The sequence below is a fragment of the Magnolia sinica genome, chromosome 11 (genome assembly GCF_029962835.1).
Source record: "Magnolia sinica isolate HGM2019 chromosome 11, MsV1, whole genome shotgun sequence".
In the NCBI taxonomy this organism is placed as follows: domain Eukaryota; kingdom Viridiplantae; phylum Streptophyta; class Magnoliopsida; order Magnoliales; family Magnoliaceae; genus Magnolia; species Magnolia sinica.
The window spans coordinates 63,023,477-63,047,476 of NC_080583.1; the positions used below are offsets into that span (position 1 = coordinate 63,023,477).

A 24,000-nucleotide genomic window follows, 5' to 3' on the forward strand; every position below is an offset into this window, starting at 1 on the left:
TTTGGTGCATTGTGGTGCTAATGGATGTGCGCGATTTATTACTGAAAAGGTTGTGGCTTTACATTCCAAAATGTATTATTTTTGGCAAAGAAAATTCCTAAACAATTAAGAATGATGAAAAGACATCTGTATTGCATCTTGAGGTGATTGAAGGAGTATATTGGATATCAGAGCAAGACTAGAGCAAGTTGTTGAAGTTACGTAAGGAAAAGAAAAAAAATGACAAAGGTCGAATTTCTTCTTTCCATTGAACAATGATGCAAGCATGAAAGATTGCGAGAAGCTTGTGATGAAGATGTCCAACCGTTGGATATAAGGTTTCAATATTGGTAATGGTGGCCGTAACGGTCACTGCCATTACCATTACAATACAGGTTGTAACAGCTGTTAGCCCATTACAACATTCTAAAAAAAACTTGTATTGGGCCCATAATAGCTATTACAAGGCCCCCATTACGCGTTATGGGACCATAATAGCTGTTACAAGCCATTTTTTCTACAATGGCCATTACAACCTTGTAACATGTAATGGTTCCCATTGTTACAATCGTTACGTAACCATTTTTTAATACCTTGATTAGACATGCATTAAGTTTAATAAAACCATTTTTAATGGCAAAAATAAAAGATCAATAGTTAAAAATATTTGGGAAAACATTTAATATCAGTGTCAGAACTAACTACTTGATGGGCAGTCTAGATACCAAGACTTAATCAACTAAAGCATTCTTTGGTGAACCAATGGATCCCATGTGAGTACATATAGACGTCAACCACATCCTAAATGCATGCAGCCAACCACAGTCATATGTCATTCACAATTGTCACCTCAAAGGATGAGCCAAAGCACACAACCCTAGGACCTTGAAATCTCTCTACATCCTTAGGTCTAAGGATTAGTCAGAGCTAGTGCATGATCAAGTCAATCTAATCCGGATATGATGAGCCTCCCTGATTAAAGACTTGATGTGATCAAGGTATTTCGTAACGGTAACAGTGGTCATAACGGTCACCATTGTTACCTTTACGATATGGGTCATATTGGCTGTTATGGCCTTCGTAATGGCCGTTACGATCTCTCTCTTTTTTTTTTTTTTGAAAAAAAAAAAAAACGAAAATCCCATATTTGCCCACATTAAAAAAAATTATCTGAAAAGCCTATATCTACCTCGTAATAGACGATCATTACGGGGCTGCTATGATCAATGTTCGAAATATCGGTATCGTGTTACGTATCGCATCCTCAGGATACAGATACGTATCGTTTATCGCATGGTATATATTGTTTGTATCAGGTAATTTATCGCACTTTTTGAGAAACATGGGGAAACATTGGGAAAATGGTTGACTTTTTCAATGAAACTTCAGGGATTGTTAGAAAAGACCTTAATATACACTTTTAGATCATAACATCTCAAAAAAGAAGTGCACATAATAGGTTTTCTTTGTATAGGGTCCTTAGCTATGCACTGTCTGACTGAACTAATGCAACTATATTCAAATTGAATGCATTACATTTAGAGTGTATGTATTATCATTTCATCAAACACTCCTAAATATTTAGAAATTAGTCTCAATTGATAGCTGGCTAAAGGGAAATTTTGAAAAAAAATAATATTTAATTAAAAATGTTTTTTATTTTTAAAAACTTGACAAGGACTTAACAAATCAGTAGATCAGCCCTCATACATGCTTGATTTCATGTTTGAAGTGTAAACATTGTAAGCAATTTGGGAGAAATTGGGAAAATTTTTGAATTTTCCTCAAAATTTCCATATCGGACCACCTACACTCGAATTTTGAAATTAGAGTGTACGTCATTATCATTTCTTCAAATACTTTGAAATTAGTCTCAATTGACAACTTGTTGAAGGAAAATTTTGAAAAAAAAATGGAGAACATGAAGAACCGATGGATATCGAAATCAAACCTCCAACTCCAAGATTTATCATGTAAAATATGAAGAACCAATGTATTTATTACCATTTGACACTGATTTAACATAATTTCAACAAAAAAGGGGATCGAAATTTGAAAATGCTCACCGGATCAAACATGTGGGATATATCGGCACTACCTACGCGTTTCGTATCGCACAGGTGAGATGTAAGATATATCGGCTGATATCATCAATATTTAAGACATTGGTTACGACCTTTACATGGGGCATAACGGGCTGTTAATAGTAGTTATAGGTCATTTTTCCCATAATGGTCGTTATAACCATTACGACCCCACAACATGTAACGGTTGCTACCGTTACCTTTACGTAACGGCCTTTACGGCCTCATAACGGCCTTTACGGCACACCATGGATGCGATCCTCCTTGCAAGTATCCAATCAAGCTTAAATACAACAAACATGTTGAGCACTCACTCCTATGTAGGGTAGGGCGAAGGCACAAGAAGCCCGATGGTGGAGACAGTCCATTTCAACTCAGCGTTGGTTTCCATCATGCAGGATGACCACAAAACATGATCACAGCCTTCACAGGTAGCCTAAACCTGCTAAAGTGGTTATGGACATTTACAGTATTCGAGATCCATGGACCACAACTCTCTCTTGGTCAATTGCCAGTGTTCACTCTCTTCTTCCCACCAATGGAATCCCTCTCTGAAACCCTGATAATCATAAATAGTAAAGTTTCCCTCGTATTAAGTATGGCATTTCTAACATATTCTAAGGCACACTAAGCCAACAATATTAACATCTTGGGAGACTTTAGTAACGTAGGAAAGAGATAATTATAAGAGAATAAAAGGAAAAGATATAGGTCCATATATGTGTGCTATTTCTGGATTCTTTTCTTAATTTTGAATAATTGTTTTTCTACACATAGACAGATATGTGTGTGTGTGTGTGTGTGTGTGTGTGTGTGTGTGTGTGTGTGTGTGTGTGTGTGTGTGTGTTTGTGTGTGTGTGCTGTCTTTGTAGATGCCATATGGTAATGAGATGGGAATGAAAAAAGGGCAAGTTTGGGGAGAAAACATTCTCTTGCGATGAAACCTAAAAGATCAAAATCTTTGAATTGTGTGGGTTATGCAAAAATATGTTCCTCTCCTTTTCTTATTTTCTTCTATCCATCTGGCATCACTCAATAATGGGATAAGAGGCCTTTAACTATGATCAATATTTTGAGTATCATATTTTACATGTATCAATGATCAAGAAATGGAGACATGTATGGATATCATCGATATTATTGTCTATACTTGGAAAAATATCCCTGACTAAGGGGAACATTGGGAAAAAAAGGTGTATTTTTCATTGAAACTTCAAGAGAGGTTAAAAGACATGTTTACACATTTAGGATTTTTTTTTTTTTAAATATAAATTTAAAGAAAAGAAAAGAAAAGAAAAGAAACAACAACAACAACAACTTTACAGAATAAATTTCCGTTTTAGGGAGCCTAAACCATGTATTGTTGAAAAATGCAGTGCAATTATATCCAAAATTAGTTTAAATCATTCAAATACATCTAGAACCTAAAGAGAATGAAAATAATATCTTTGGCTTGAACCCACATGGAGTTATAAAGTGGCTCGAAGTTATGCATCCATGCATACATACATGCATCCATGCATACAAACATACATTCATGGTACATGCATCCATCCATTGATGCGTACATCCTATTCACATCATGCATCATGCATGATAAATTAATGAGTCAACTTAATTACTTTCTATAAAGTAAATAGAATTTTTTCTATTTTCCTAATTTAAAGTAATAACAATATATTTTTACTTCAAAAAATGAAAATTTGTGCCCAATTGATAGAACAAACAACACCCAAGAATATATAAAATTTCCACATTAATTAACAATGACAAATATATATTTTCCAATTAAACTTATTTATGCTTTTTTATTTTTACATAATTAAAAACAATTCTTTTTCGAAGACATGTTTACATATTTACGTATCAGTAGTGTTCATAGCATTGGTAACGTCACATGTACCGATGATCGAGGATACAGAAACATATATCACCGATACTCGAAAAAATATCGTTGTCTAAGGAAAACAGTGGGGAAACATTGGGAAAAAAGGTGGAATTTTTTAGTGAAACTTCAGGAGATGTTAAAAGAAATTACACATGTAGGATCAAAATATTGCATAAAACAAAATATACATAATCATTTTCCATTTTATAGGCGCCTAACCATGTGTTGTCTAAAAATCAGTATAAACTAAATATAAAAATTGTAGCCAATCAATAGATTGGCCAACACTCGTTAATAAATAAATTTCCACATTAATTAATAGTGGAAGCACATTTTCCAATATAGAAATGGTAAAGCATAATTTCCTCCATTTTCACTATGTTAGTTTTTCGCTGCAAATCCATCTATTGCTTTAGAATTGTGCATAGACATGGACTTCCATCGCAATCCATGCTAACATTTTTTTTTTTTTTTTTCAAATGAAGTTTTTATGGATTTTTTGTGACCTTTAAGATCTGGACCGTCTTCGTTTCGAGTATAAATTTCCTCCCAAATACACTCTTGATTCCATGGAAACCAAGTGTGATCGGAATCACCTAAGAACAAATTTTCAAGAGAAAAAAAACCCAAAAAATGGAGATTTTTTGGGTTTTCGCCTATTTACAAATGTTTCCCTAGTATCATGGATATTATCACTGGCATCGAGGATATTATTGATAGTATCACCAATGGTAGGAAACATTCATTAGTGATTATTCTCAAAGTATCGCTTGTATCGATAATATTGCTAAGTATCGCCGATATTCTAAAAAATATCGCCAATATGTGAAATGTTTTACACTTCCAGTAGTTTTGGTATCACTGACCTGGCAATATTGATAATATTGCCGTTATTATTGATAATTTCATCGATGTTTGGAACATTGGGTATCGGCAATGCCAGAGAACTTTAATAGTGTCTAGAGACCAAAATATCACGGATGATATTGAAATTATCAATGATATATTACTTGGCGTTTCGGTATCATTGACCCAACAACACAAATAATATCAACGATATTGTCGATAATGTTGAATATTGGGAACATTGACCATGACCACACACAAGAACACCAACGACAGTGTTGTTGGCACCCCGTTGTCTCCACTGTTGCTTCTGTCATCTCCAGTTTCATCTTTGCTAGACGGGGACAAAGTATCATCATCCTTAGACTCAACCCACTAACCCCCACGTGACTTTGATGTGGCAACCCTAGATGCCACACACGTGGGCTCCTAATTAACTCATCAAACAATTCTTCTTGCTAAGACCTCACTTTAATATCCAGAAATTCATTGATGTCAATGCCCACGCTTTTTTTGGATCCTTACTCTTGCTCGGGTGGTTAGACTCTCAGGAGTTTCAACACCCGGCCAAAGGTTCGAGTATCCATAGGTGGTGAAATCCCATTGCGGCGTGAGTGTGTGGGGGTGTGTGTGTGTGTGTGTAAAAATAAATAAATAAATGCCCACGCTTTTAGTGGTTTTGCCTATCATGGGATCACAGTGTCCATCTATCCTGTCCAAGTTTGACTGGATTAACCCACTTGCAAGTGGGTTTTCTCTCTCAACAGAAAATGCATCTATACTGACAACCATCAAGTCCAAGGGGCATGCTTGGGCTCCTCCCACTACTTGCCTACAATTGTCACATTCACAGGTTCATGTGTAGTGATAGAAGACGAGCTTTTGGAACTTTTTGTACCCTATTTTATTCCTTTTATTCATGTGGATTAGGAAAAAGGTGCCTCAATTTCACTCATATGGTTGACGGTACTTTCTGGGCCAGTACACGGACTGGCAATACCTAGAAGGTTGGGCAGACATGTACATCAGTCACCACTTGAATGCCAATTTGTCACGTATAGTTGTTAATTCAGTTACATTAGTAACAGTTTCATAAACCAACTTTTAGGTATACTCACATGCCATTATAATCGACCTTGATGCAACTTGAATGGTATTCTCGGATTATCCTCATGTGTCTCTGAAGTGCAGTATGTTTAGTACTATGTGTCATTTGTAAACTAGATATATTAGTATATCACATACAAAATAAACCAGAGAATGAGACACATTACCTCATTTCCAAACTGACTATTCCTATTTGATTTGGAGAGTAGTTTGGATAAACATCATGTAGGGCCATCATTAAATCATTCCCAACACCAGTCTATGGTTATACTGGTAGTTGGGCTTCAGAAAATATGTTGAAACGCAATTCAGAAAAGATGCATGCGAAATCATGAATATGACATGGAGGCTATGGGGTGCTAATCCCAATTTCGTGTGATTCGCAATCCAACCAGAGGCTTATGTTTTCCAGTGTTGTTCCTCAACTTCATAATCATATTTAGCCAAACGTTCAATGGTAATCTCATTTATAATAACCTATTAACCTAAAGAATTTGTGTGTTAAACATTTACGTTCATAAAACTGTGAAGAATGTGAATTCTCCTGTTATGCTATTGATTTCATTTTTGTAATACGTGGTAGACTTTCAAGTTGCTCATTAGGTTTTATTAGCCATATCTTTTTCCCTTTTTTTTTTTTTTTTTTTTTTTTTTTTTTTTTTTTTTTTTCTTTTTTAAATTGATTTTATTAGCTATATCTCACGCCTCAAAATACTGAATCATATTCTGCTTGTCATTATGTGGATCCCGTAGCAACTGCACAGTTGGTCATCTTTTCTAACAGTTTAATCTATATTTGCAGGTAAGCCAGTATACTGGGCGAATTCATTTGTATGCTTGCATCCCAGGAAAGGATTCAAGACCAAGACCATTGTTTGAAAATTTTCGACCAGAGGAACTGGAGTCAATGGTTTTTTGTGCTACTGATATGAACAAAGAAACAGCTCCAAAACTCATGAAGGAAAATCCAGGATGCCGGGATGTTTGTATGGCATTTATCAGGGAGTGGAACGATCTAAGGCCCATTGAACGTAATAAATTGCAAGGGAAGCCTTTACAACTACCCCTGAGCCTTGAGCTCTACTATCTGAAGGAAAATATTAACCATGGATGCGAGGTATGTCTGGTGAAGGAAATTATCTGCTTCTCTGAACAAGATCATATATTATATCATCTTGCATTAACGAAGATTTTATTACAATATCAAAATTCATCTAACCAAAGGTATGGATAGGTGTGACAGAAATATGTGATTTAACTTTGACATTTAGGTATTGGTTTGGGTTATGTGTCATCTCTATGAGCTCATATAGTTTATGGATATAAATCATGCTGGTCCATCTAGGAATTACTCATGTTATATACATCTTATTTTGATATTGCTTCAATCATTGATGCATCCACATATCTGGTCTTTACTGACTTGTCTCTCGTTGCCATTACATTAGGAACAATATTATACTGTTGAATTGTCAGCTAGCTCATTTCTTTCCTACCTGTAAATCTTTTCTTCTAATTGCTTCAATCATTGATGCACACCATGCACCCACATACCTGGTTGTTACTGACTTTTCTCTCATTGCCATTATATTTGGAGCATTATTTTACTGCTGAATTGTCAGCTAGATCATTTCTTTCCTACCCAGAAAGGAGCTGCCTATGGCCATTAGTGTACAGGTCCACTATGGCCATTAGTGTTTCCCCAAGAGTAGACCTTGCAACAGTCAACTCACGGCCCCTTTGTGGATGAGGATGTTCTAGGGATCTCTACACAATTCTAATCTTATCTGGAAATTTCTACACTCTGTGTACAAAGCCTCATGGTGTACAAGGAGAGCAGCAAATAGCCAAGTCCATGAGATGAGGTGTAAAAATGTTTTGTCAGTGACAAGAAGCTGGCTTGGAAAGAAATACCTTGATGACTTCTCTTATGATTGATCAGCAGCTGGGTGGCCATGCAAGTTATACTGTATATGTGTGTGGACTTGGTTTTTCACTAATCTGGTTAGGTAAGATCCAATAATTTTACCATGGCAGGGTTTGCTGAAAGGTGGAAGCAAGCGACGGGTTACTCCTTTGTCTGATATAAGCTGTCCCTTACCACTGAATGCTGTCTGGAAGAAGATCTCCCTTCACAGTGGTTGTGCTAAGAAAGAAAAAGAATACACTCAGGGTTGGACCATGTCTGATGAACCACTCTGTAAACTCTGTCAAAAACCTTGCAAGTGAGTTTCCATTTTATTATCAGTGGCAATCAGTGTTCTAAATAGCAGTAGCGTGTTGCGTAGCGTTCAACCTCTGCAGCTGTAGCGTGAACTGCACGATGCTTCTTCTTCTTCTTCTTCTTCTGTTTTTTTTAAAATTTTTTTTTTTTTAAAATAAAAATTTAAAAATAAGAAAAACATGATAAATAATAAGCAAAAAGCATATATATATATATGCCTAAAAGATGATTCATTTTTCAAGTATAAGCATGTTCAAAAAAGTTATTAATTATTACTTATCAAAAGCCAATCTAGATATATAAAGTTATAAACCAAATCAAATAATCATCATGTCTACAACATTCTAAGCCAAGGTATTCCGTATCGGTAACGGTCACCACCATTACCGATATGGGTATCGGTTGTAATGGTTGATACGGGGACATAACAACCGTTACGACCATCGTAACGGTTGAAAATTTTCTTTTGCCCAAGAAATTCTGAAAAAATATTTAGAAAATCAGATTAATGTAAATATTCCAAATATGTCTTCGTTTTTTGATTCGAACATGTTTATGGTAGTGTCACGGTCCACTCTTTGGTGAGAGTGTTGTATCGGGTTGTCTAGTGAATTTGTGAAAATGATTATATGTATCTAATGTTTACACATCACAATCAAACATTAAAACTAGAAATAAGAAAAAAGGCATAAATACTACTTTTTCAATATTTTGAAAAAAAAGAGGCCATCGGAGCTTCTATGCACTCAAATCACTTCAATCTACGATTTTAATATTAAAAACTATAGTAAGAGTGGTCAAAATCTATTGTAAAATGATCTAGGAGAGTTTTTGGAATGAAAAAAGTAAAGATAGAAAAAAGTTGCCATTTTTTGACCGTTATGAGGGTAACGGTCGTTATGCCCCGTAACAACCTTTACGGCCAATATGGTCTCAAAAAACCAGCTGCCCCATTTCACCCCCGTATCACGTAACGGTCATGGCCGTCACCTATATGTATCGGCCTTTACGGGCCTATCATAATGGATACGGAACACCTTGTTCTAGGCAGGCCACTTTAATTAATAGTCTAATTGAAACTAAAAGTCACAACTCACAGGTATGAAGAAGAAATAAAAATCCCACAGATTAAGAATATTAAGTACAATACAAATGTCATCAATACAAAGAGGGATTTTCAAAAACCCTCTTTCGAAACCCTTTCTCTTCTTAAGTTTAGTTTTTAATGTGTGAGTTTCACACCAACTTTAACAAAGGATCACCACCATTTTAAGTGAAAGTAAACAAACAAAGGGTTTGATTTTAACTTCACATTTTAAGTTTTTCATGATGTGAGTTTTACACCATTTTTAACAAATAAAAGCTTTAAAAAAAAAAAAAAAAAACATTGTAGTGTATGCTACATGCTACATAGCTTTAGCGTACGCTATAAGGGATTTACGCTATTTAGCTACGCTTCGTAGTGCTACGGTTACGCTATGCTACGTAGTGTATGCTACAAGTGCTATTTGAAACACTGGTGGTAATACTTACCTTGAACGTGTTGTCTATCTAATGTACTATTTTGACAGTGGCAAGCTTGCCAAGTCACCTGAATTCTTTGAGGATCTGTTCTGTGATTTGAGCTGCTTCGAAGAATATCGAATAAGAACAAGTCAAAGATCACTGCGTGCGGTGAGCACATGAATCTTGTATTATTGCTAAATTTATGCATTAAGCAAACTGTTTCAGCCAAGCCATATTTGCACTGGGAAAATTTCATAATGAAAAGTCGTACTGTATGTATTCGACATTTACTAATGCAATAATTTATATATTATTCTGTCTTGTTACCTCACTCTGTTTGTCAGCCACTATGTACAACTGAACAACACACTGTTTCGGTTCAGGCACTTTTCCAAATAGAACATGGTGTTTGTACTCAGTGCAAACTAGACTGCCATAAGCTCGTAGAATGCATAAGACCCTTATCTGTTGCAAGGCGACGTGAGCACATTGAAAAGGTAGCTCCTAAGGTGGCAAGCAACAAGAACTTGTAAGTCTCTCATGATGGTGGGTTTTATTTATTATTTATTAGTTTTTACTTATCAATGACATCTGAACTGAAGTGATGGCAATTTATTTATAGTATATGTAGGTATTTTCTTTCAGGAACTAAATAGAACATAATTCTAGATCAGGAAGATGTCATTCAGTTAGTAATGGAAAAGAAATCAATATGAGGAATAGCATCCACTTCACCTCTTTTATTATCATTATTGTTACTTTCTATTGGCTGTTTAGAAAAAGTTTAAGGTCTGTTTAGGAAGATGGTACTTTCATGAAACTCAAAATTGCTGATTGCATAAGAACTCCATCAGATCCCAGCATATACCCGATAACTTGGTTATTTTCATACAATGTATATGATAGACCCCCTTTTATGCTGCTTTTCCTGTTCTCTCCAGTATTTGGTAAAATGGTACAATACAGTTCACTCAAATGGAAATGCCTTGATTTCATGAATAATTATTCCATGTTTTGAAGAGGAATGGGATTCATTTGCAGGTACTATTAAGGAAAACCTTATGACACTGCCTAATTGTTCTGGATGGTTTATACAGTATTGTTGAAATTAAACGGAATGTTGTTACTCAGTAGAAGTTTAATGCAGCATCATACAGTATGGATGCCTTGGCATTGTAATTTCCTCCTATTTTGAAATATTATTCTATAAAAATATTAAAAAGAATATTATGGTTAACAATCCAGTGTCATAATTTAATTAATTCTGACCTCATGATTTTCTGGCGTAGACAATCCTCAGCCAAGAGATTGTACAGTACCATTTGGGTCTTCAGTTTGAAAAAGTTGGGCCTATTGTCTAATTAATGTTGATATTACAGGTGGAAGTATGAATGGTCCATGCACCAAAAGTCTCTCAGATGGAAAACCCTAAACTTTTCAATAGGGGGCCAACTAGGAGACGGTTAAGAAAGAAAGTACTGATGGTTCCCATTCACTAACAAACGGTCAAACGTTATATGGTTGAGAACTTGACATTTTCCAATCTACTTTATTTATTTATTTATTTTTGTGCATGGGCCATCCATGGTGACTTGGTGAGTTTTGGGGTTTGCTGTATCAATGTTTTGGATCACTGAACCATGGGCCCCACTTGTATAAAACGAGGGCCCCAACACCTTGTAGAATCTCCTGGCCCAAATATTATAACTCTTTTCTGACCAGACATCGTTCAGACCAAAGCCGGGGGTGATACCCAGTAAAATTAGTGATACCCAGTAAAATTATGAAAACATTTTAAGAAAGAGGCAAATGTCTCTAACGTAACAAGAGTGGCATTAGCTTATATGGTTCCTGTTATTTCTATCATGATACTCTCCAATGATAAATGGTTTATGTTAATGTTGTCTTAATATTTCTATCATAACACTCTCCATATGAGAATTGTTCTGGCCTCAGGATGGTGTGCTGTTATTGTTCCATACTTTGCAGGTTTGATAAGCTTGTATATGAACCAAATGAGGGTAATGCATGGCATGCGGACCATATAGTACCTGTCTACAAAGGAGGAGGTGTGAAACCCAAGCACATATTCAAATGAACGTTCAATAACTCAGGCTGACTTGAAAATCTTTCTTTTGGTTTCCATGTTTGAGTAGGATGAGAAATAGCAAGGACACGTGAGAGTAGGGACTAGCAGAAATTCATGTGCACACATGTCAACTAGGCATGTGCGTGTAAGATCCAGTGCGTTCAACCAGTGGGACCCACTGCGAACATGCCCTAGCCCAAAGATCAGGCAGGTCTGCGTATCAAATGGGCCACATGAGTGCATAATTAACCATTGGATTTTTATTTTTTATTTTACTGTCCATTTTCTCATACATTTGTGGCCCACCTGATGAGAAGACCAGCCTTACTTTTGGGCAAGGCTGTTCAAGGTGGGTTCCACATGATAAATGTACTGGATCTCAAATGATTGGCTCTTTTGCATGTATGCCATGAATTGCTGTTTCAGTCTCTCATGTGAATCACTTTAGCCTTTCTCAGAAGAACCTTGCTTTTTCATCGAACTAGCTGTGGTTGACATTTTCTCTTGTACGAGTGGATTTCACAAGTTTTTGAACATCCATTCACATACAAAGAAAAAAAACAGAAACAAACTAAAGCATCATGGTTTGCTTGCGGATGGCATTGTTGTGTGTACTTCCATCACAGTTTTGCTTATGGTCTTAAAACTTTGCTAGGGGAGTGCAAACTGGAGAACATGAGAACTCTCTGTGTGGCCTGTCATTCTGAGGTGACCGCAGAACAACGGACAGATCGGCGCTTAACAAGGATCAAGGCAAAAGAACAGCTCAAACTCGTCATGAGGGAGCTTAAAGATGGAAGCAGGAGTGAACAGATGGAGGTTGCTGAGGTAAGTTTTATTATTTTGCAAGTCAAAACTCATTCTGAAGGGACTAACTTCCAGGAAAAAAGAAGAAGAAGGTAACGTGCCAAATTGTAGAGCCTAACCTGTTTGATCAGCTGATCAGCTGGTGTGTCCCACTTTGGGTGTGACAATGCAAAAAAATCTACAGACTGGACAATCTGGCGTGCCAAACCATGGTTTGCACGCTGACAGTGTAGATTGCAAGTGCCTTTTTAAAATTGTCCATTTCCAAGGGCATCCACGGTTGTCAGATTAGTGTACCATGGCTCATACATGGTGTGGCCCATCCTACCAATTGAATGGAATGTTGTTGGCAGGTGATCTACCATTTGGGAAGGTTGGGTGAGAAACTAAAATGTATGGTGCCAACAGGTTGGCTTTGGGTCCGGTACTGGTGTCCCGAAATTTGGACTTGTCTAAGGAATTGGCTTTGGGTCTGGTACTGGTGTACCGAAATTTGGACTTGTCTAAGGAATTGGCTTTGGGTCATATTGGGTTCAGATACGGGTACCATGTATGGTTTCAGATCTGAATTTGATCATTCTGGTGTCCCAATTGAGTTCTGTCAAGGGTAATTTTGAGTGGGAATTATGATTTGGGATGGGGTTTGAATCAGATATCGTTTCTAGAATTGTCTCTGGATCCAGATTTGGGTTCATACAAGAGTATGATTTCAGCATAATAAAAATAATTAAGGTAGAAAAAAAAATCATGTATCTGGATACCTGACCTGACCCACAGTTTCCTAATTGGATCTGAATCTGACTCAGTTATTGGCTGGGCCCAAAATCCAGATCTAACTCTACTTTAATCAGTTACTTTGAGTATTCGCAGATCTGGGTACCCATTGACAGCCCTACTAAAATGGTCATAATTTTCTTTACAGTTGAGTGTTTCTTCCTTGAGCTCCTGACACAAGCTCAAATTAGATTGGGTAGTTTGATACTAGGATGGGTTACCTCCTAGGAAGTCCTGATGCTGCACCCCTTGCTTATTTGTTTTTTTTTTTTTTTTGGGGGGGGGGGGGGGGGGGTGTGTGTGTTTGTTTCCAAGGTCATAGAGCTTTCTTTTATTTTGAAGGTTTTGAGGTTCATTGTGAGTCAAACTTCAAATGGCCTCCTTACACATGGCTATACAAATCAGTGGGGACTGGATGATCAGAGAGCTTTTCATCCTTTTTTTCCAAAGTCGTGGAGCTTTCTTTTATTTTGAAAGTTTGAGAAGGTTTTAGGGTTCATTGTGATGAACCCATGCCAGTCTTCAAATGACCTCCTTACACATGGCTATACAAGTCAGTGCATCTAGATTGTCCATCTGCTCCGCCCTTGATGAACAGTGATATGAAACTACACTGATTAGAGGATCCTAGCCTTTTGATTAGTAGACTTTGCCTTTTGGACCAATGTAACCTTTTTTTATTTTTACCATACATTTTGAAAGCAACAAATAGGATATTGTGGATTTCTTGGTATTATGGCTTTCCTACGATGGGCTATCCCTGCTAGGGACCACCAAATGGACAACGTCATTTGCAAGGTATTCCATATCGGTAACGGTGGCCGTAATGGTCACCACTATTACCAATACAAGTATCAGTCGTAACGGTCGATATAGGGGCGTAATGACCGCTACGACCCCCCGTAATGGTTAAAAAAATTTCCTTGAAAAATTCTAGAAAAATATCTAGAAAATCTAAAATAATGTAAATATTCCAAATCTATAATAATTTTTTGTTTTGAACATGTTTATGGTAGCGTAACAGTCCACTCTTTGGTGAGAGTGTTGTATTGGGTTGTTTGATAAATTTATGAACATGGTTGTGTAAGAAATCGAAAAAAATGTATGTATACCACTTTTTTCAATTTTTTGAAAAAATGGCCTTCGGAGCTTCTATTCTCCCCGCTTTTATCTACTATTTTAATAATAAAAGCTATAGTACGAGTGGTGGAGTTTTGTTTTAGAATGATATAGGAAAGTTTTTGGAATGAGAAAAGTGGAAAAACAAGGAAAAATGAATTTATATAGAAAAAAAAAGTGGTCGTTTTTCAACCGTTACCCCTGTAACGGCCGATACGGTCCCAAAAAAAAAAACCTACCCCGTTTCACCTTCATATCGCGTAACAGTCACGGCTGTTACCTATACGTAATGGCCTTTAAGGTCGTATCATAATGGATATAAAGCACCTTTCTCATTTGACTATATAATACTACCACTCATACAATGGTGAGTCACAATGAACCAACCATGGTTATCTGGATCGTGGGTCACTCCGCTATGGTATGGGAATAGGAATACAATACACTACTTCAATATGTGGTATGCTATGAGTAAATGGTCATAATTTTCTTTACAGTTGAGTGTTTCTTCCTTGAGCTCCTGACACAAGCTCAAATTAGATTGGGTAGTTTGATACTAGGATGGGTTACCTCCTGGGAAGTCCTTATGCTGCACCCCTTTCTTATTATTATTATTATTATTATTTTTTTTGGGGGTGTTGTTTCCAAGGTCATAGAGCTTTCTATTATTTTGAAAGTTTGAGAAGGTTTTGGGGTTCATTGTGATGAACCCATGTCAAACTTCAAATGGCCTCCTTACACATGGCTATACAGGTCAGTGGGGACTGGATGATCAGAGAGCTTTTCATCCTTTTTTTCCAAGGTCGTGGAGCTTTCTTTTATTTTGAAAGTTTGAGAAGGTTTTAGGGTTCATTGTGATGAACCCATGCCTGTCTTCAAATGGCCTCCTTACACATGGCTATACAAGTCAGTGCATCTAGATTGTCCATCTGCTCCGCCCTTGATGAACAGTGGTATGAAACTGCACTGATTAGAGGATCCTAGCCTTTTGATTAGTAGACTTTGCCTTTTGGACCAATTTAACCTTTTTTTATTTTTACCATACATTTTGAAAGCAACAAATAGGATATTGTGGATTTCTTGGTATTATGGCTTTCCTACGATGGGTTATCCCTGCTAGGGACCACCAAATGGACAACGTCATTTGCAAGGTATTCCATATCGGTAACGGTGGCCGTAATGGTCACCACTATTACCAATATGAGTATCAGTCATAACGGTCGATATAGGGGCGTAATGACCGCTACGACGCCCCATAATGGTTAAAAAAATTTGCTCAAAAAATTCTAGAAAAATATCTAAAAAATCTAAAATAATGTAAATATTCCAAATCTATAATAATTTTTTGTTTTGAACATGTTTATGGTAGCGTAACAGTCCACTCTTTGGTGAGAGTGTTGTATTGGGTTGTTTGATAAATTTATGAACATGGTTGTGTAAGAAATCGAAAAAAATGTATGTATACCACTTTTTTCAATTTTTTGAAAAAATGGCCTTCGGAGCTTCTATTCTCCCCGCTTTTATCTACTATTTTAATAATAAAAGCTATAGTACGAGTGGTGGAGATTTGTTTTAGAATGATATAGGAAAGTTTTTGGAATGAGAAAAGTGGAAAAACAAGGAAAAATGAATTTATATAGAAAAAAAAAAGTGGTCGTTTTTCAACCGTTAACCCTGTAACGGCCGATACGGTCCCCAAAAAAAAAACCTACCCCGTTTCACCTTCATATCGCGTAACAGTCACGGCTGTTACCTATACGTAATGGCCTTTAAGGTCGTATCATAATGGATACAAAGCACCTTTGTCATTTGACTATATAATACTACCACTCATACAATGGTGAGTCACAATGAACCAGCCATGGTTATCTGGATCGTGGGTCAATCCGCTATGGTATGGGAATAGGAATACAATACACTACTTCAATATGTGGTATGCTATGAGTAGGATCACATTGGCCATTCCGGGACATGCGGTAAGTACATCTGATATGGTGTTATATAATTGTGAATTATATATATATATATATATATATATCTATATATATATATATATATATATATATATATATATATATATATATATATATATATATATGAGGGAATTTTACAAATTACTACCTCGTTTTAGGTATTTACATCCTGGTACCTTTTTCAAAAAGGGTTTCAATAAGCTACTCCATTAAATCAAGTTTTATCATTGGAGTGCATCCCATTGGATTTCTTTAATGGAAATTGGGTTTGGTGTGCGAGCAAAGGGTGGGTAGCTTGGGTGATGTCTATATAAAATCAACTCCGACCAGAATATGTGTCACCTCATGTTAGGCCTAGGGCCCAAAAATCAGCCCCATCCATGGTTTAAATGGACCACACAAATGGAAACAGTGTACGGGGCAACGCTTACCCTCCACATTGTTTTCCTTATTGTAGCGCACCAAAATCACAAATAGGTCTGATTTTTGGGCCCTAGGCATAAATTTTGGTCTGGAATCTAATTGTTGGAGTGGATTTCATATAATCATCACAATGAGCCCTGTAAAAATCAAGGTTGGACTTCTCTCTCCCAAGTCCTAACTATTTCCTTTGGTGTGGCCTACTTGAAATCACGGATCAACATGATTATTATTTTTATCAACATGATTATTATTTTTTAAATCCTAAGCCAAAAGAGGGATTGCACATCTAATGGTCAGAGTGGATTTCACATATCCATCACGGTGGAATCCTTAAAAAATGAATGGCGGGAGACCATCTCTCAACCATTCATAAAATTTGGGTCATTAGAAAAAGAGAAGGTTGCACGTCCAACTAGTTGGACCACAAATTTAGTCCATCCAAAAGATGCCTTTCAACCTTTTATATGCATGCAACATCCAACCCAGCCAATAGATCAGAATCTCCATGGTGTTTTCCTCATGCGAAAATCAGTCACATTTACTCATTTACTAGACCTCACTTGTATTTTACTATTTATCAATGGTTGAAACTGTTTTCTATGGTCTTGCCAACCAGATGATTAGATGGGGCTGATTTTGCATAAGGTGATCCTTAATGTGAGTGATGTTGATTCGATCAGTAGGTTGGAAGTTATCCCATGACCATAACTGGTTGGACTTGACACATTCTCTTAAAAAAATTACCGGACTGCCACCCTCGATTTTTGATGGGTCCCACCTAGATGTGTATGAGAGATCCACTGTAACGAGTAGACATGTAATCCCACATTAGTTCCAAGGATAAAAAAATCAGGCTGACATGTGATTCAGGTGGGCCACACCAAAGGAAGTAGTTAGGGGAGACATGTCCACCCTTGATTTTTATAGGGTCCACCATGATGATTATAAGAAATTCACTCTAACCATTGGATTCCAAACCAAATTCAGGTCTACAGCCCAAAAATCAGACCTATCCATGATTTAGGTGGGCTACACCAAGGGAGACAATGTGGTGGGTGAGTGTTGCCCTGTAAATTGTTTCCAATCGTGTGGTCCACAGCTGATTGTTGGGCCCTGGGCCTAACATGGGGTGACATGTGGTGGTCGGAGTGGATTTCATATAAACATCACAATGGGACCCACTGTAGCCACTGACTCCTTGCTCGAATGGCAAAGCCCAACTTCTGTTAAAAAATTCTAACGGAAGTTAATCAAATGATAGTCACTTGAATTAATGGGGTAGCTTATTGAAAACCTTTTTGAAAAGGTACTGGCATGTAAATACCTAATTAATGAGGTAGTAATTTGTAAAATTCCCTGTATGAGATGATGAATGTTATTATCATAAATGCCATATGCATAATACTAAATTATATGCGTGATATTCCATAAATCAAAGAATAAATGCTTACCTTTTAAATAGAAATTTCTATAATAAACTCTAAGAGAATAGAACCAAATTTCAGTCCGCAAGAAAAATAAATAAATAAAAATGAACTGGGTTGAAAATGACCCACAATTTGAATCACATGATTCAGAGCAGAAGATGTAGGGTATGATGTAAGACGAGTTCATCGTAATAAAGATGTGCTTTTTGACAATGATGCCTAGTTAATCATACAAACACAGATGGGTATGGCAATCAGAGGTGAGACTCATGTTTTTGGAAGTATAAGATATGGATAAAGGATAGAGGTGTATCATCCACATTTTTTGGAAATTTAGGATATTGGTAAAGGACACAGGTAGCCATCCAATACTAGAATAGCATGGAAAAAACTCTTCAAGTTTAGAATATTATTAGTCAATATCTTACAGCAGTATCCAATGCTTGTATCAGTATAAACAACATCCTATTATACTGTTATTCCATATTTAGGTATCTTGACTCTTTGAGTTTCTAAGACAATCCGAATTACCCCCTGGGCCACATTAATGGTCTACGATGTAGTGGACTTCATCCTGATAACCATACATGTTGAACATGCGCATGCTTACTGGTTCTCACATATTGTGGCCCCTCAGTTGATGGATCATAACAGTAAATTGCACTGCAGATGATCCCAAGCATCACACAGTCAATAAAACTATTTTTCTTGAAATTCAAGATTTGAAAACTAATATATTAAAAACATTTAAAAATATTAAAAGCAGTTTTAATTAGAAAAAAATGAGGGAAGGAGGATGAGGAGACCCAGGTAGTTTAGAAGGAACATGTCAACATTCTACAGATCAGTGGCCATAATTACCTAAAGATGGGCCCCATAGTCATTCAGGAGACTAACAGTCCACATTTCATGTATGAAGAGATTCAATCATATAAAGAAGAGAAATGAGAGGTCTTTGTCAAGTTTTCTGAGTTGACTTGACTGAGTTTTTGACTCTTCCCCGCGTCAGTTTTCCACATGACTTGACTTATTATCTGAGTCTTGATGAATCAAGTGTTCCCTTCGAGCCAGCCCCTCCCCAGTCCAGACAAATAAACACAACTTCTTAAGTTAAGATCAGTGCACTCTTTGTGCGAATGTAACCCCCTTAACAGCATCCCTTGCAGTTTGAATTGATAGGCATTTGCCAAATCTACAGTGGGGATGGTCAACAACAACACATCCTACATCATCCCTCTTTTAACTACTGGTAAACTTGATTTTTCTTGAGCATTACTCAGCTTAATAGAGGCTTAATACCCTTATGATTCAGGTGCATGCCTGTTCAGGTGTGGGAGAGGCTACAGAAGATGACGAACTGTTACTCACAGTCCCTGGAAGTTCATACACCAGAGGAAAAAGCACAGTATCCGAAAATAAAGAACCTGAAAATGACTATACTTAGATCAAAGCGAGGACTTCGAGAAACGAGCTGCCAAAATCCTCTTGTTTCAACAATATCATCCACCACATTGGCCTCTGGCTGTGACACCTGTTGTATTTTTGATGTTCCTGTTGTATGCCTTGAAGTTTCAAAGTCACAGAAAATTCTATTGTTCAGAGAGAAAAATAAAAAGTGTATGCCAATTTCCATTATTTAATTAAATGAAATTAGGGTTTTTCCTTTCGTTGCTTCCCATCCAGCTTATCATGAATGGCTTCGACTCCTTTGAGACGTTTATCTGTTACTTTGTTTCTAATTCCATTCAGCTGGAAATTTCTAGCTAACAGAAAAACTATTTGTTTTGTGCTTGCGTGGATGAGACAAGTATACCTCATTCGACAACATTGGAAATGATACGGTAAGTCATGACCTACCAGAATAGAGTACTAGACCAATTAGGAGCAAGTGGAGTTTAAAATCACTTATCCAAAATGTTCTCCAGATTTTTACCCAGAAAGTGCTTTACAGATATTCCACTTGCCCCTCTGATTGGTCTGGTACCCTATTACAGTAATTCATGTTCTACTATATCATTTCTCAAGAGCATATGTAATTTCTACAGCAAGATGCTGGTTTTCCTCACATGATTTGAGTTCCATACCCTTGAAGTGGTGCTAGTCAGAGCAGCAAACTGAGCAGAATTTTCTAGTCATCAAGAATGCTCATCTGACTGCTGCTATTTCCAGTCTGGGGATAATACATGGTATCTGTGGGCTTGGAGTTCCAAAAGTGGAGCCACCACTAGCAACGCAGATGGTGGGTCCAGGGACCTGTGTCCAAAAATCTCCCTGACCTGTTGACATGTTGAACATAGACAGTGTATTTGTGGGCAATCAGGAGTCATGCTTAGAAGCGAGAGAGTGATTAGAGGGGATAATGTATAAAGCCCTGTCATTATCACCCTTAACCTCCTTAATCCTCTCTCTAATTTCTTTATTAATAGGATGTCTATTGGAAATAGATATGTAGCAACCCTTTGTACCAGAGAAAGGAGTGGAGAGTAGGTTGTACACATTTTCATTGGCTCATATCTGATGATCCGAACTGTTGATTGTATCTATTGGGCCATTTTGACTGTGAATTAGAGGGGTGGAGTCCTTTTTCTGCTCTTGATAGTAGATTTGTCAGACCATCCAGTCGGAATCATGTGATTCGTTGGTTCTTGCAAGCTTTTATTCATTGGACACACCAACGGCCTGCAAAGTGGTATTAGAGCGGCAATAGCCAATCTCGTCGATAACCCATCTTTGGCCTATGTGGATCAACAGCGATAGTTGAATTGAGGGAGGTTGCTCTTTTCTCTTGTAGATCCAATATTCTTGTATGATATTATTTTTAGCTGATAATCCACTATCGTCATCTACTGCCCGGTTCTATGTCCTTGCTCGTTGATCACTTCCCAGATGCCACCAGCCACTTCCAACACCATCAGTAGCAGCCACTGTTCTTGGCCAGCAACAGCTGATGGCTCCATTGTCTTGGCTGTTGTTGCCACTGACCGGCCTGACAATTAGACCATTGCTTAGCCCTTGTTGTCAGGCCATTCACCAGCACGACAGATTAATTGCATAAACGATGGATTAGCAAGTTAAGGGAAAGTTCAAGATACCATGTTTTGTGGCTTGGCCAATGGCATCTTGTGTCAAGTTCGCCTTGGTTTACATTGATCATATGTTGTTTACGGAAATTTAGATTCATTGATTAGCGGATTAAGTGACTCGGACTTTGAAGATGATCCAACTGAGAGAAATTCAACAAGTAGATACATTTTTACGATGAATGGTGGTGCTATCAGCCAGCTTAGAAAAAAGTAGAAGTGCATTGCAGACACGACTATTGAGTCCGAGTATATACCTGCAAGTGAGGCAACCAAGGAAGTCGTTGTGCTATGGAAACTTGCTACAGAACTTTATATTGTCGCAATGGTTGATAAACTGCTTCAGTTCTATTTGTGATAACACTAGCGAAGAGCTCAGGAATCGGAGAGGAGCTACGCATATTGATAGGAAGTACTACCTAGTTCTTAACTATGTGAAGAACAAAGAAATAGAGGTTCTAAAGATTGCCTCTGCAGATAACTTAGCAGATGCTCTTAAGAAGGCTTTGGCTACAAAGCCCTTGATGAGTCATGTATTTAATTTGGGATTGATACATATGTTATTGGGTTCGGATGCACTTAAAAAGGAATCCACTTATCACGTAGGACTAAGTTTGGTAGCCAGATCTCACCAATAAGATGGTCCATTGGACTCAAGCTAACTAGCCCACATCATTGAATGTTTTCGAAAGGTTTTATGATAAATGTCAATCATCGTTTGTTTTCACCATGGCGTTTTCTTATCAAGCTTGAAAATTTGTTGGTTAGGTCTTTTATTTACCATTTTAGAGTCTTAAATTAGTTTTAAAGAGGCCTTGGATCCCACAATAAAGTGGAAGAACATTTGTCTATTTAGGTGTATGATTTAGGCACGAGTATGGACTTTTGATGATATAGGGCGTATACTGAAGTTCATATGGTGGAAGAGTACTAAAATATATTCTTTACCTGAGCTCCTCACCATGGATGTGTGCATGTGTGGGTGCCCCACTCTCTTCACTTGCAATTCGGTGGTGGGGTTGAGATGAATTGTAAATGGTACGAGTTAACTTGGAGTCACCACTAGCCAAATGAATTCGAATTCTACGACCAACTAGATACCATAGAAGCATAACGTGACAAGAAATTGGAGATTGAAAGTGCCTTGATTTGTTAATTAGTGTGAGTGTTGAGTCAGTCAAACTGCAGAGCCGCATAGAAAGATCAATTCAAAGCGTCTGCCTCAACTGGATGTGTGCAAGCTTACCATAGGTAAATCTAAAGCCTCACATCCTATATTCCAAAACACCAGGTGAATAAAACCCTTAAAACAAGTTAGAGCATTATAGGATTTTTAAGTAGGAAAACTTTTTTGAAAATCAGAAAATCTCTTAAGTTTTCTTGCTTTGTCGATTTTGTCGATACACATCTCGATATGATCGATCTTCTCTGTCGATGTCCACGATGCCTAAAACGATATCATCGAAAAGAGGACAAAAAGTGTCCAGTAATCGCATATATCTCTGGACTGATTTATCGATGTATCGATCCACATATCGACATATCGATATTTGAATCTCGAGTCCATCGAAGGTGACTCGATAATATCGACAGACAGATTTCTGGCGCCCCTGTTTTTTCCTTAAGAATATCATATATGCATCGATATATCGAAGCCTCCTCGATACCATCGAAATTCAAATCTCGATAATATTGGAAGGCTCTCGATGAGATCGGTCTAGGGTGCTAAGTTCTTCTAGCAAAATATTTCAGGATGGTTTATCTATGATCGGGGGTCTCTCGATAGAATTGATATTCAAATATCGATAGTATCGGTACCAGGTCGATTGCATCGAACAAAGACATAAACTGTCCAGCAAGCTTAGTGAGAAAGCTACTGGATTTATCGATGCCTCGACTTTGATATCGATATCATCGATATTCAAATTCCGATGATCTCGATGGTCCATCGATCATTCTTGAAAACCTGAAATATTTCATGTCAAGTCTCTCTTGCTTTCAAGTATCGAGAATCGAATCTCTCATCGATGAAATCGGAGTTCGAAATCCGATGACATCGACAAGTGTTTCGATTCCATCGACCAATTGGCTAAAGGTTTCAAAAGCATATGACATTGAGTTTTTATCATCGAGTGGACCATCGATGCTATCGAGAGTATACGCTCGATGATATCGAACCTGCTCGATGATATCGAACTCTGTCAAAAATGTGACCATTTTATATCCGTTGGAACCTTTTGCCTATTTAAAGAGAGCTTGTCTATTGTTGCTGGTAGAGAAAGAAGAGAGTGCTTTTGAGTGTTTTACCTTAGATCATATACCCAAAGCCCTTTCTCTCAGGGAAGTTCATCCTCCAATCTACCCTCATCATTGACATTCAATAGAGTAGATTGGGGAATGAACTTCCGCATTCAAGGATCCTCCAGCTACTACCTTAATGGCATATCATTAAGCTGGTATGCCTTGAATGCAGAGATGATTGGAATCACTCTATCTCCTTTATAGAAAAATATTTGTGAGTAAGATTCCATCATAACTTTGACCCAACCCGTCGCCATATATCGATATATCTTCTGAGTTGCGGTTCAAGGGAGCAGAAGACTCTTCATCAATAAAGGAGGAGATCTTCATCAGCGTACTGAATAAGACTCATCCACTTATCTGTAAGTTATCA

General features: G+C 37.3%; 1 protein-coding gene across 3 annotated transcripts in view; it reads left to right on the plus strand.

The window, feature by feature from the left end:
- Positions 1–19,922, plus strand: part of LOC131219229 (uncharacterized) — a 91,798-nt gene extending 71,876 nt beyond the window's left edge. For 2 of the 3 annotated variants that reach the window (XM_058214270.1, XM_058214271.1), the window contains 7 exons: positions 6,707–7,021; positions 7,942–8,129; positions 9,700–9,802; positions 10,018–10,163; positions 11,624–11,703; positions 12,379–12,551; positions 19,575–19,922. In XM_058214270.1, the coding sequence (XP_058070253.1) occupies positions 6,707–7,021; positions 7,942–8,129; positions 9,700–9,802; positions 10,018–10,163; positions 11,624–11,703; positions 12,379–12,551; positions 19,575–19,886 (1,317 nt within the window). In that variant the 3' untranslated portion in view covers positions 19,887–19,922. Of the gene's footprint in view, positions 1–6,706; positions 7,022–7,941; positions 8,130–9,699; positions 9,803–10,017; positions 10,164–11,623; positions 11,704–12,378; positions 12,552–19,558 lie in introns of all 3 variants that reach the window. The other variant, XM_058214272.1, reaches the window with a different exon arrangement.
- The last annotated feature ends 4,078 nt before the right edge of the window (positions 19,923–24,000 follow it).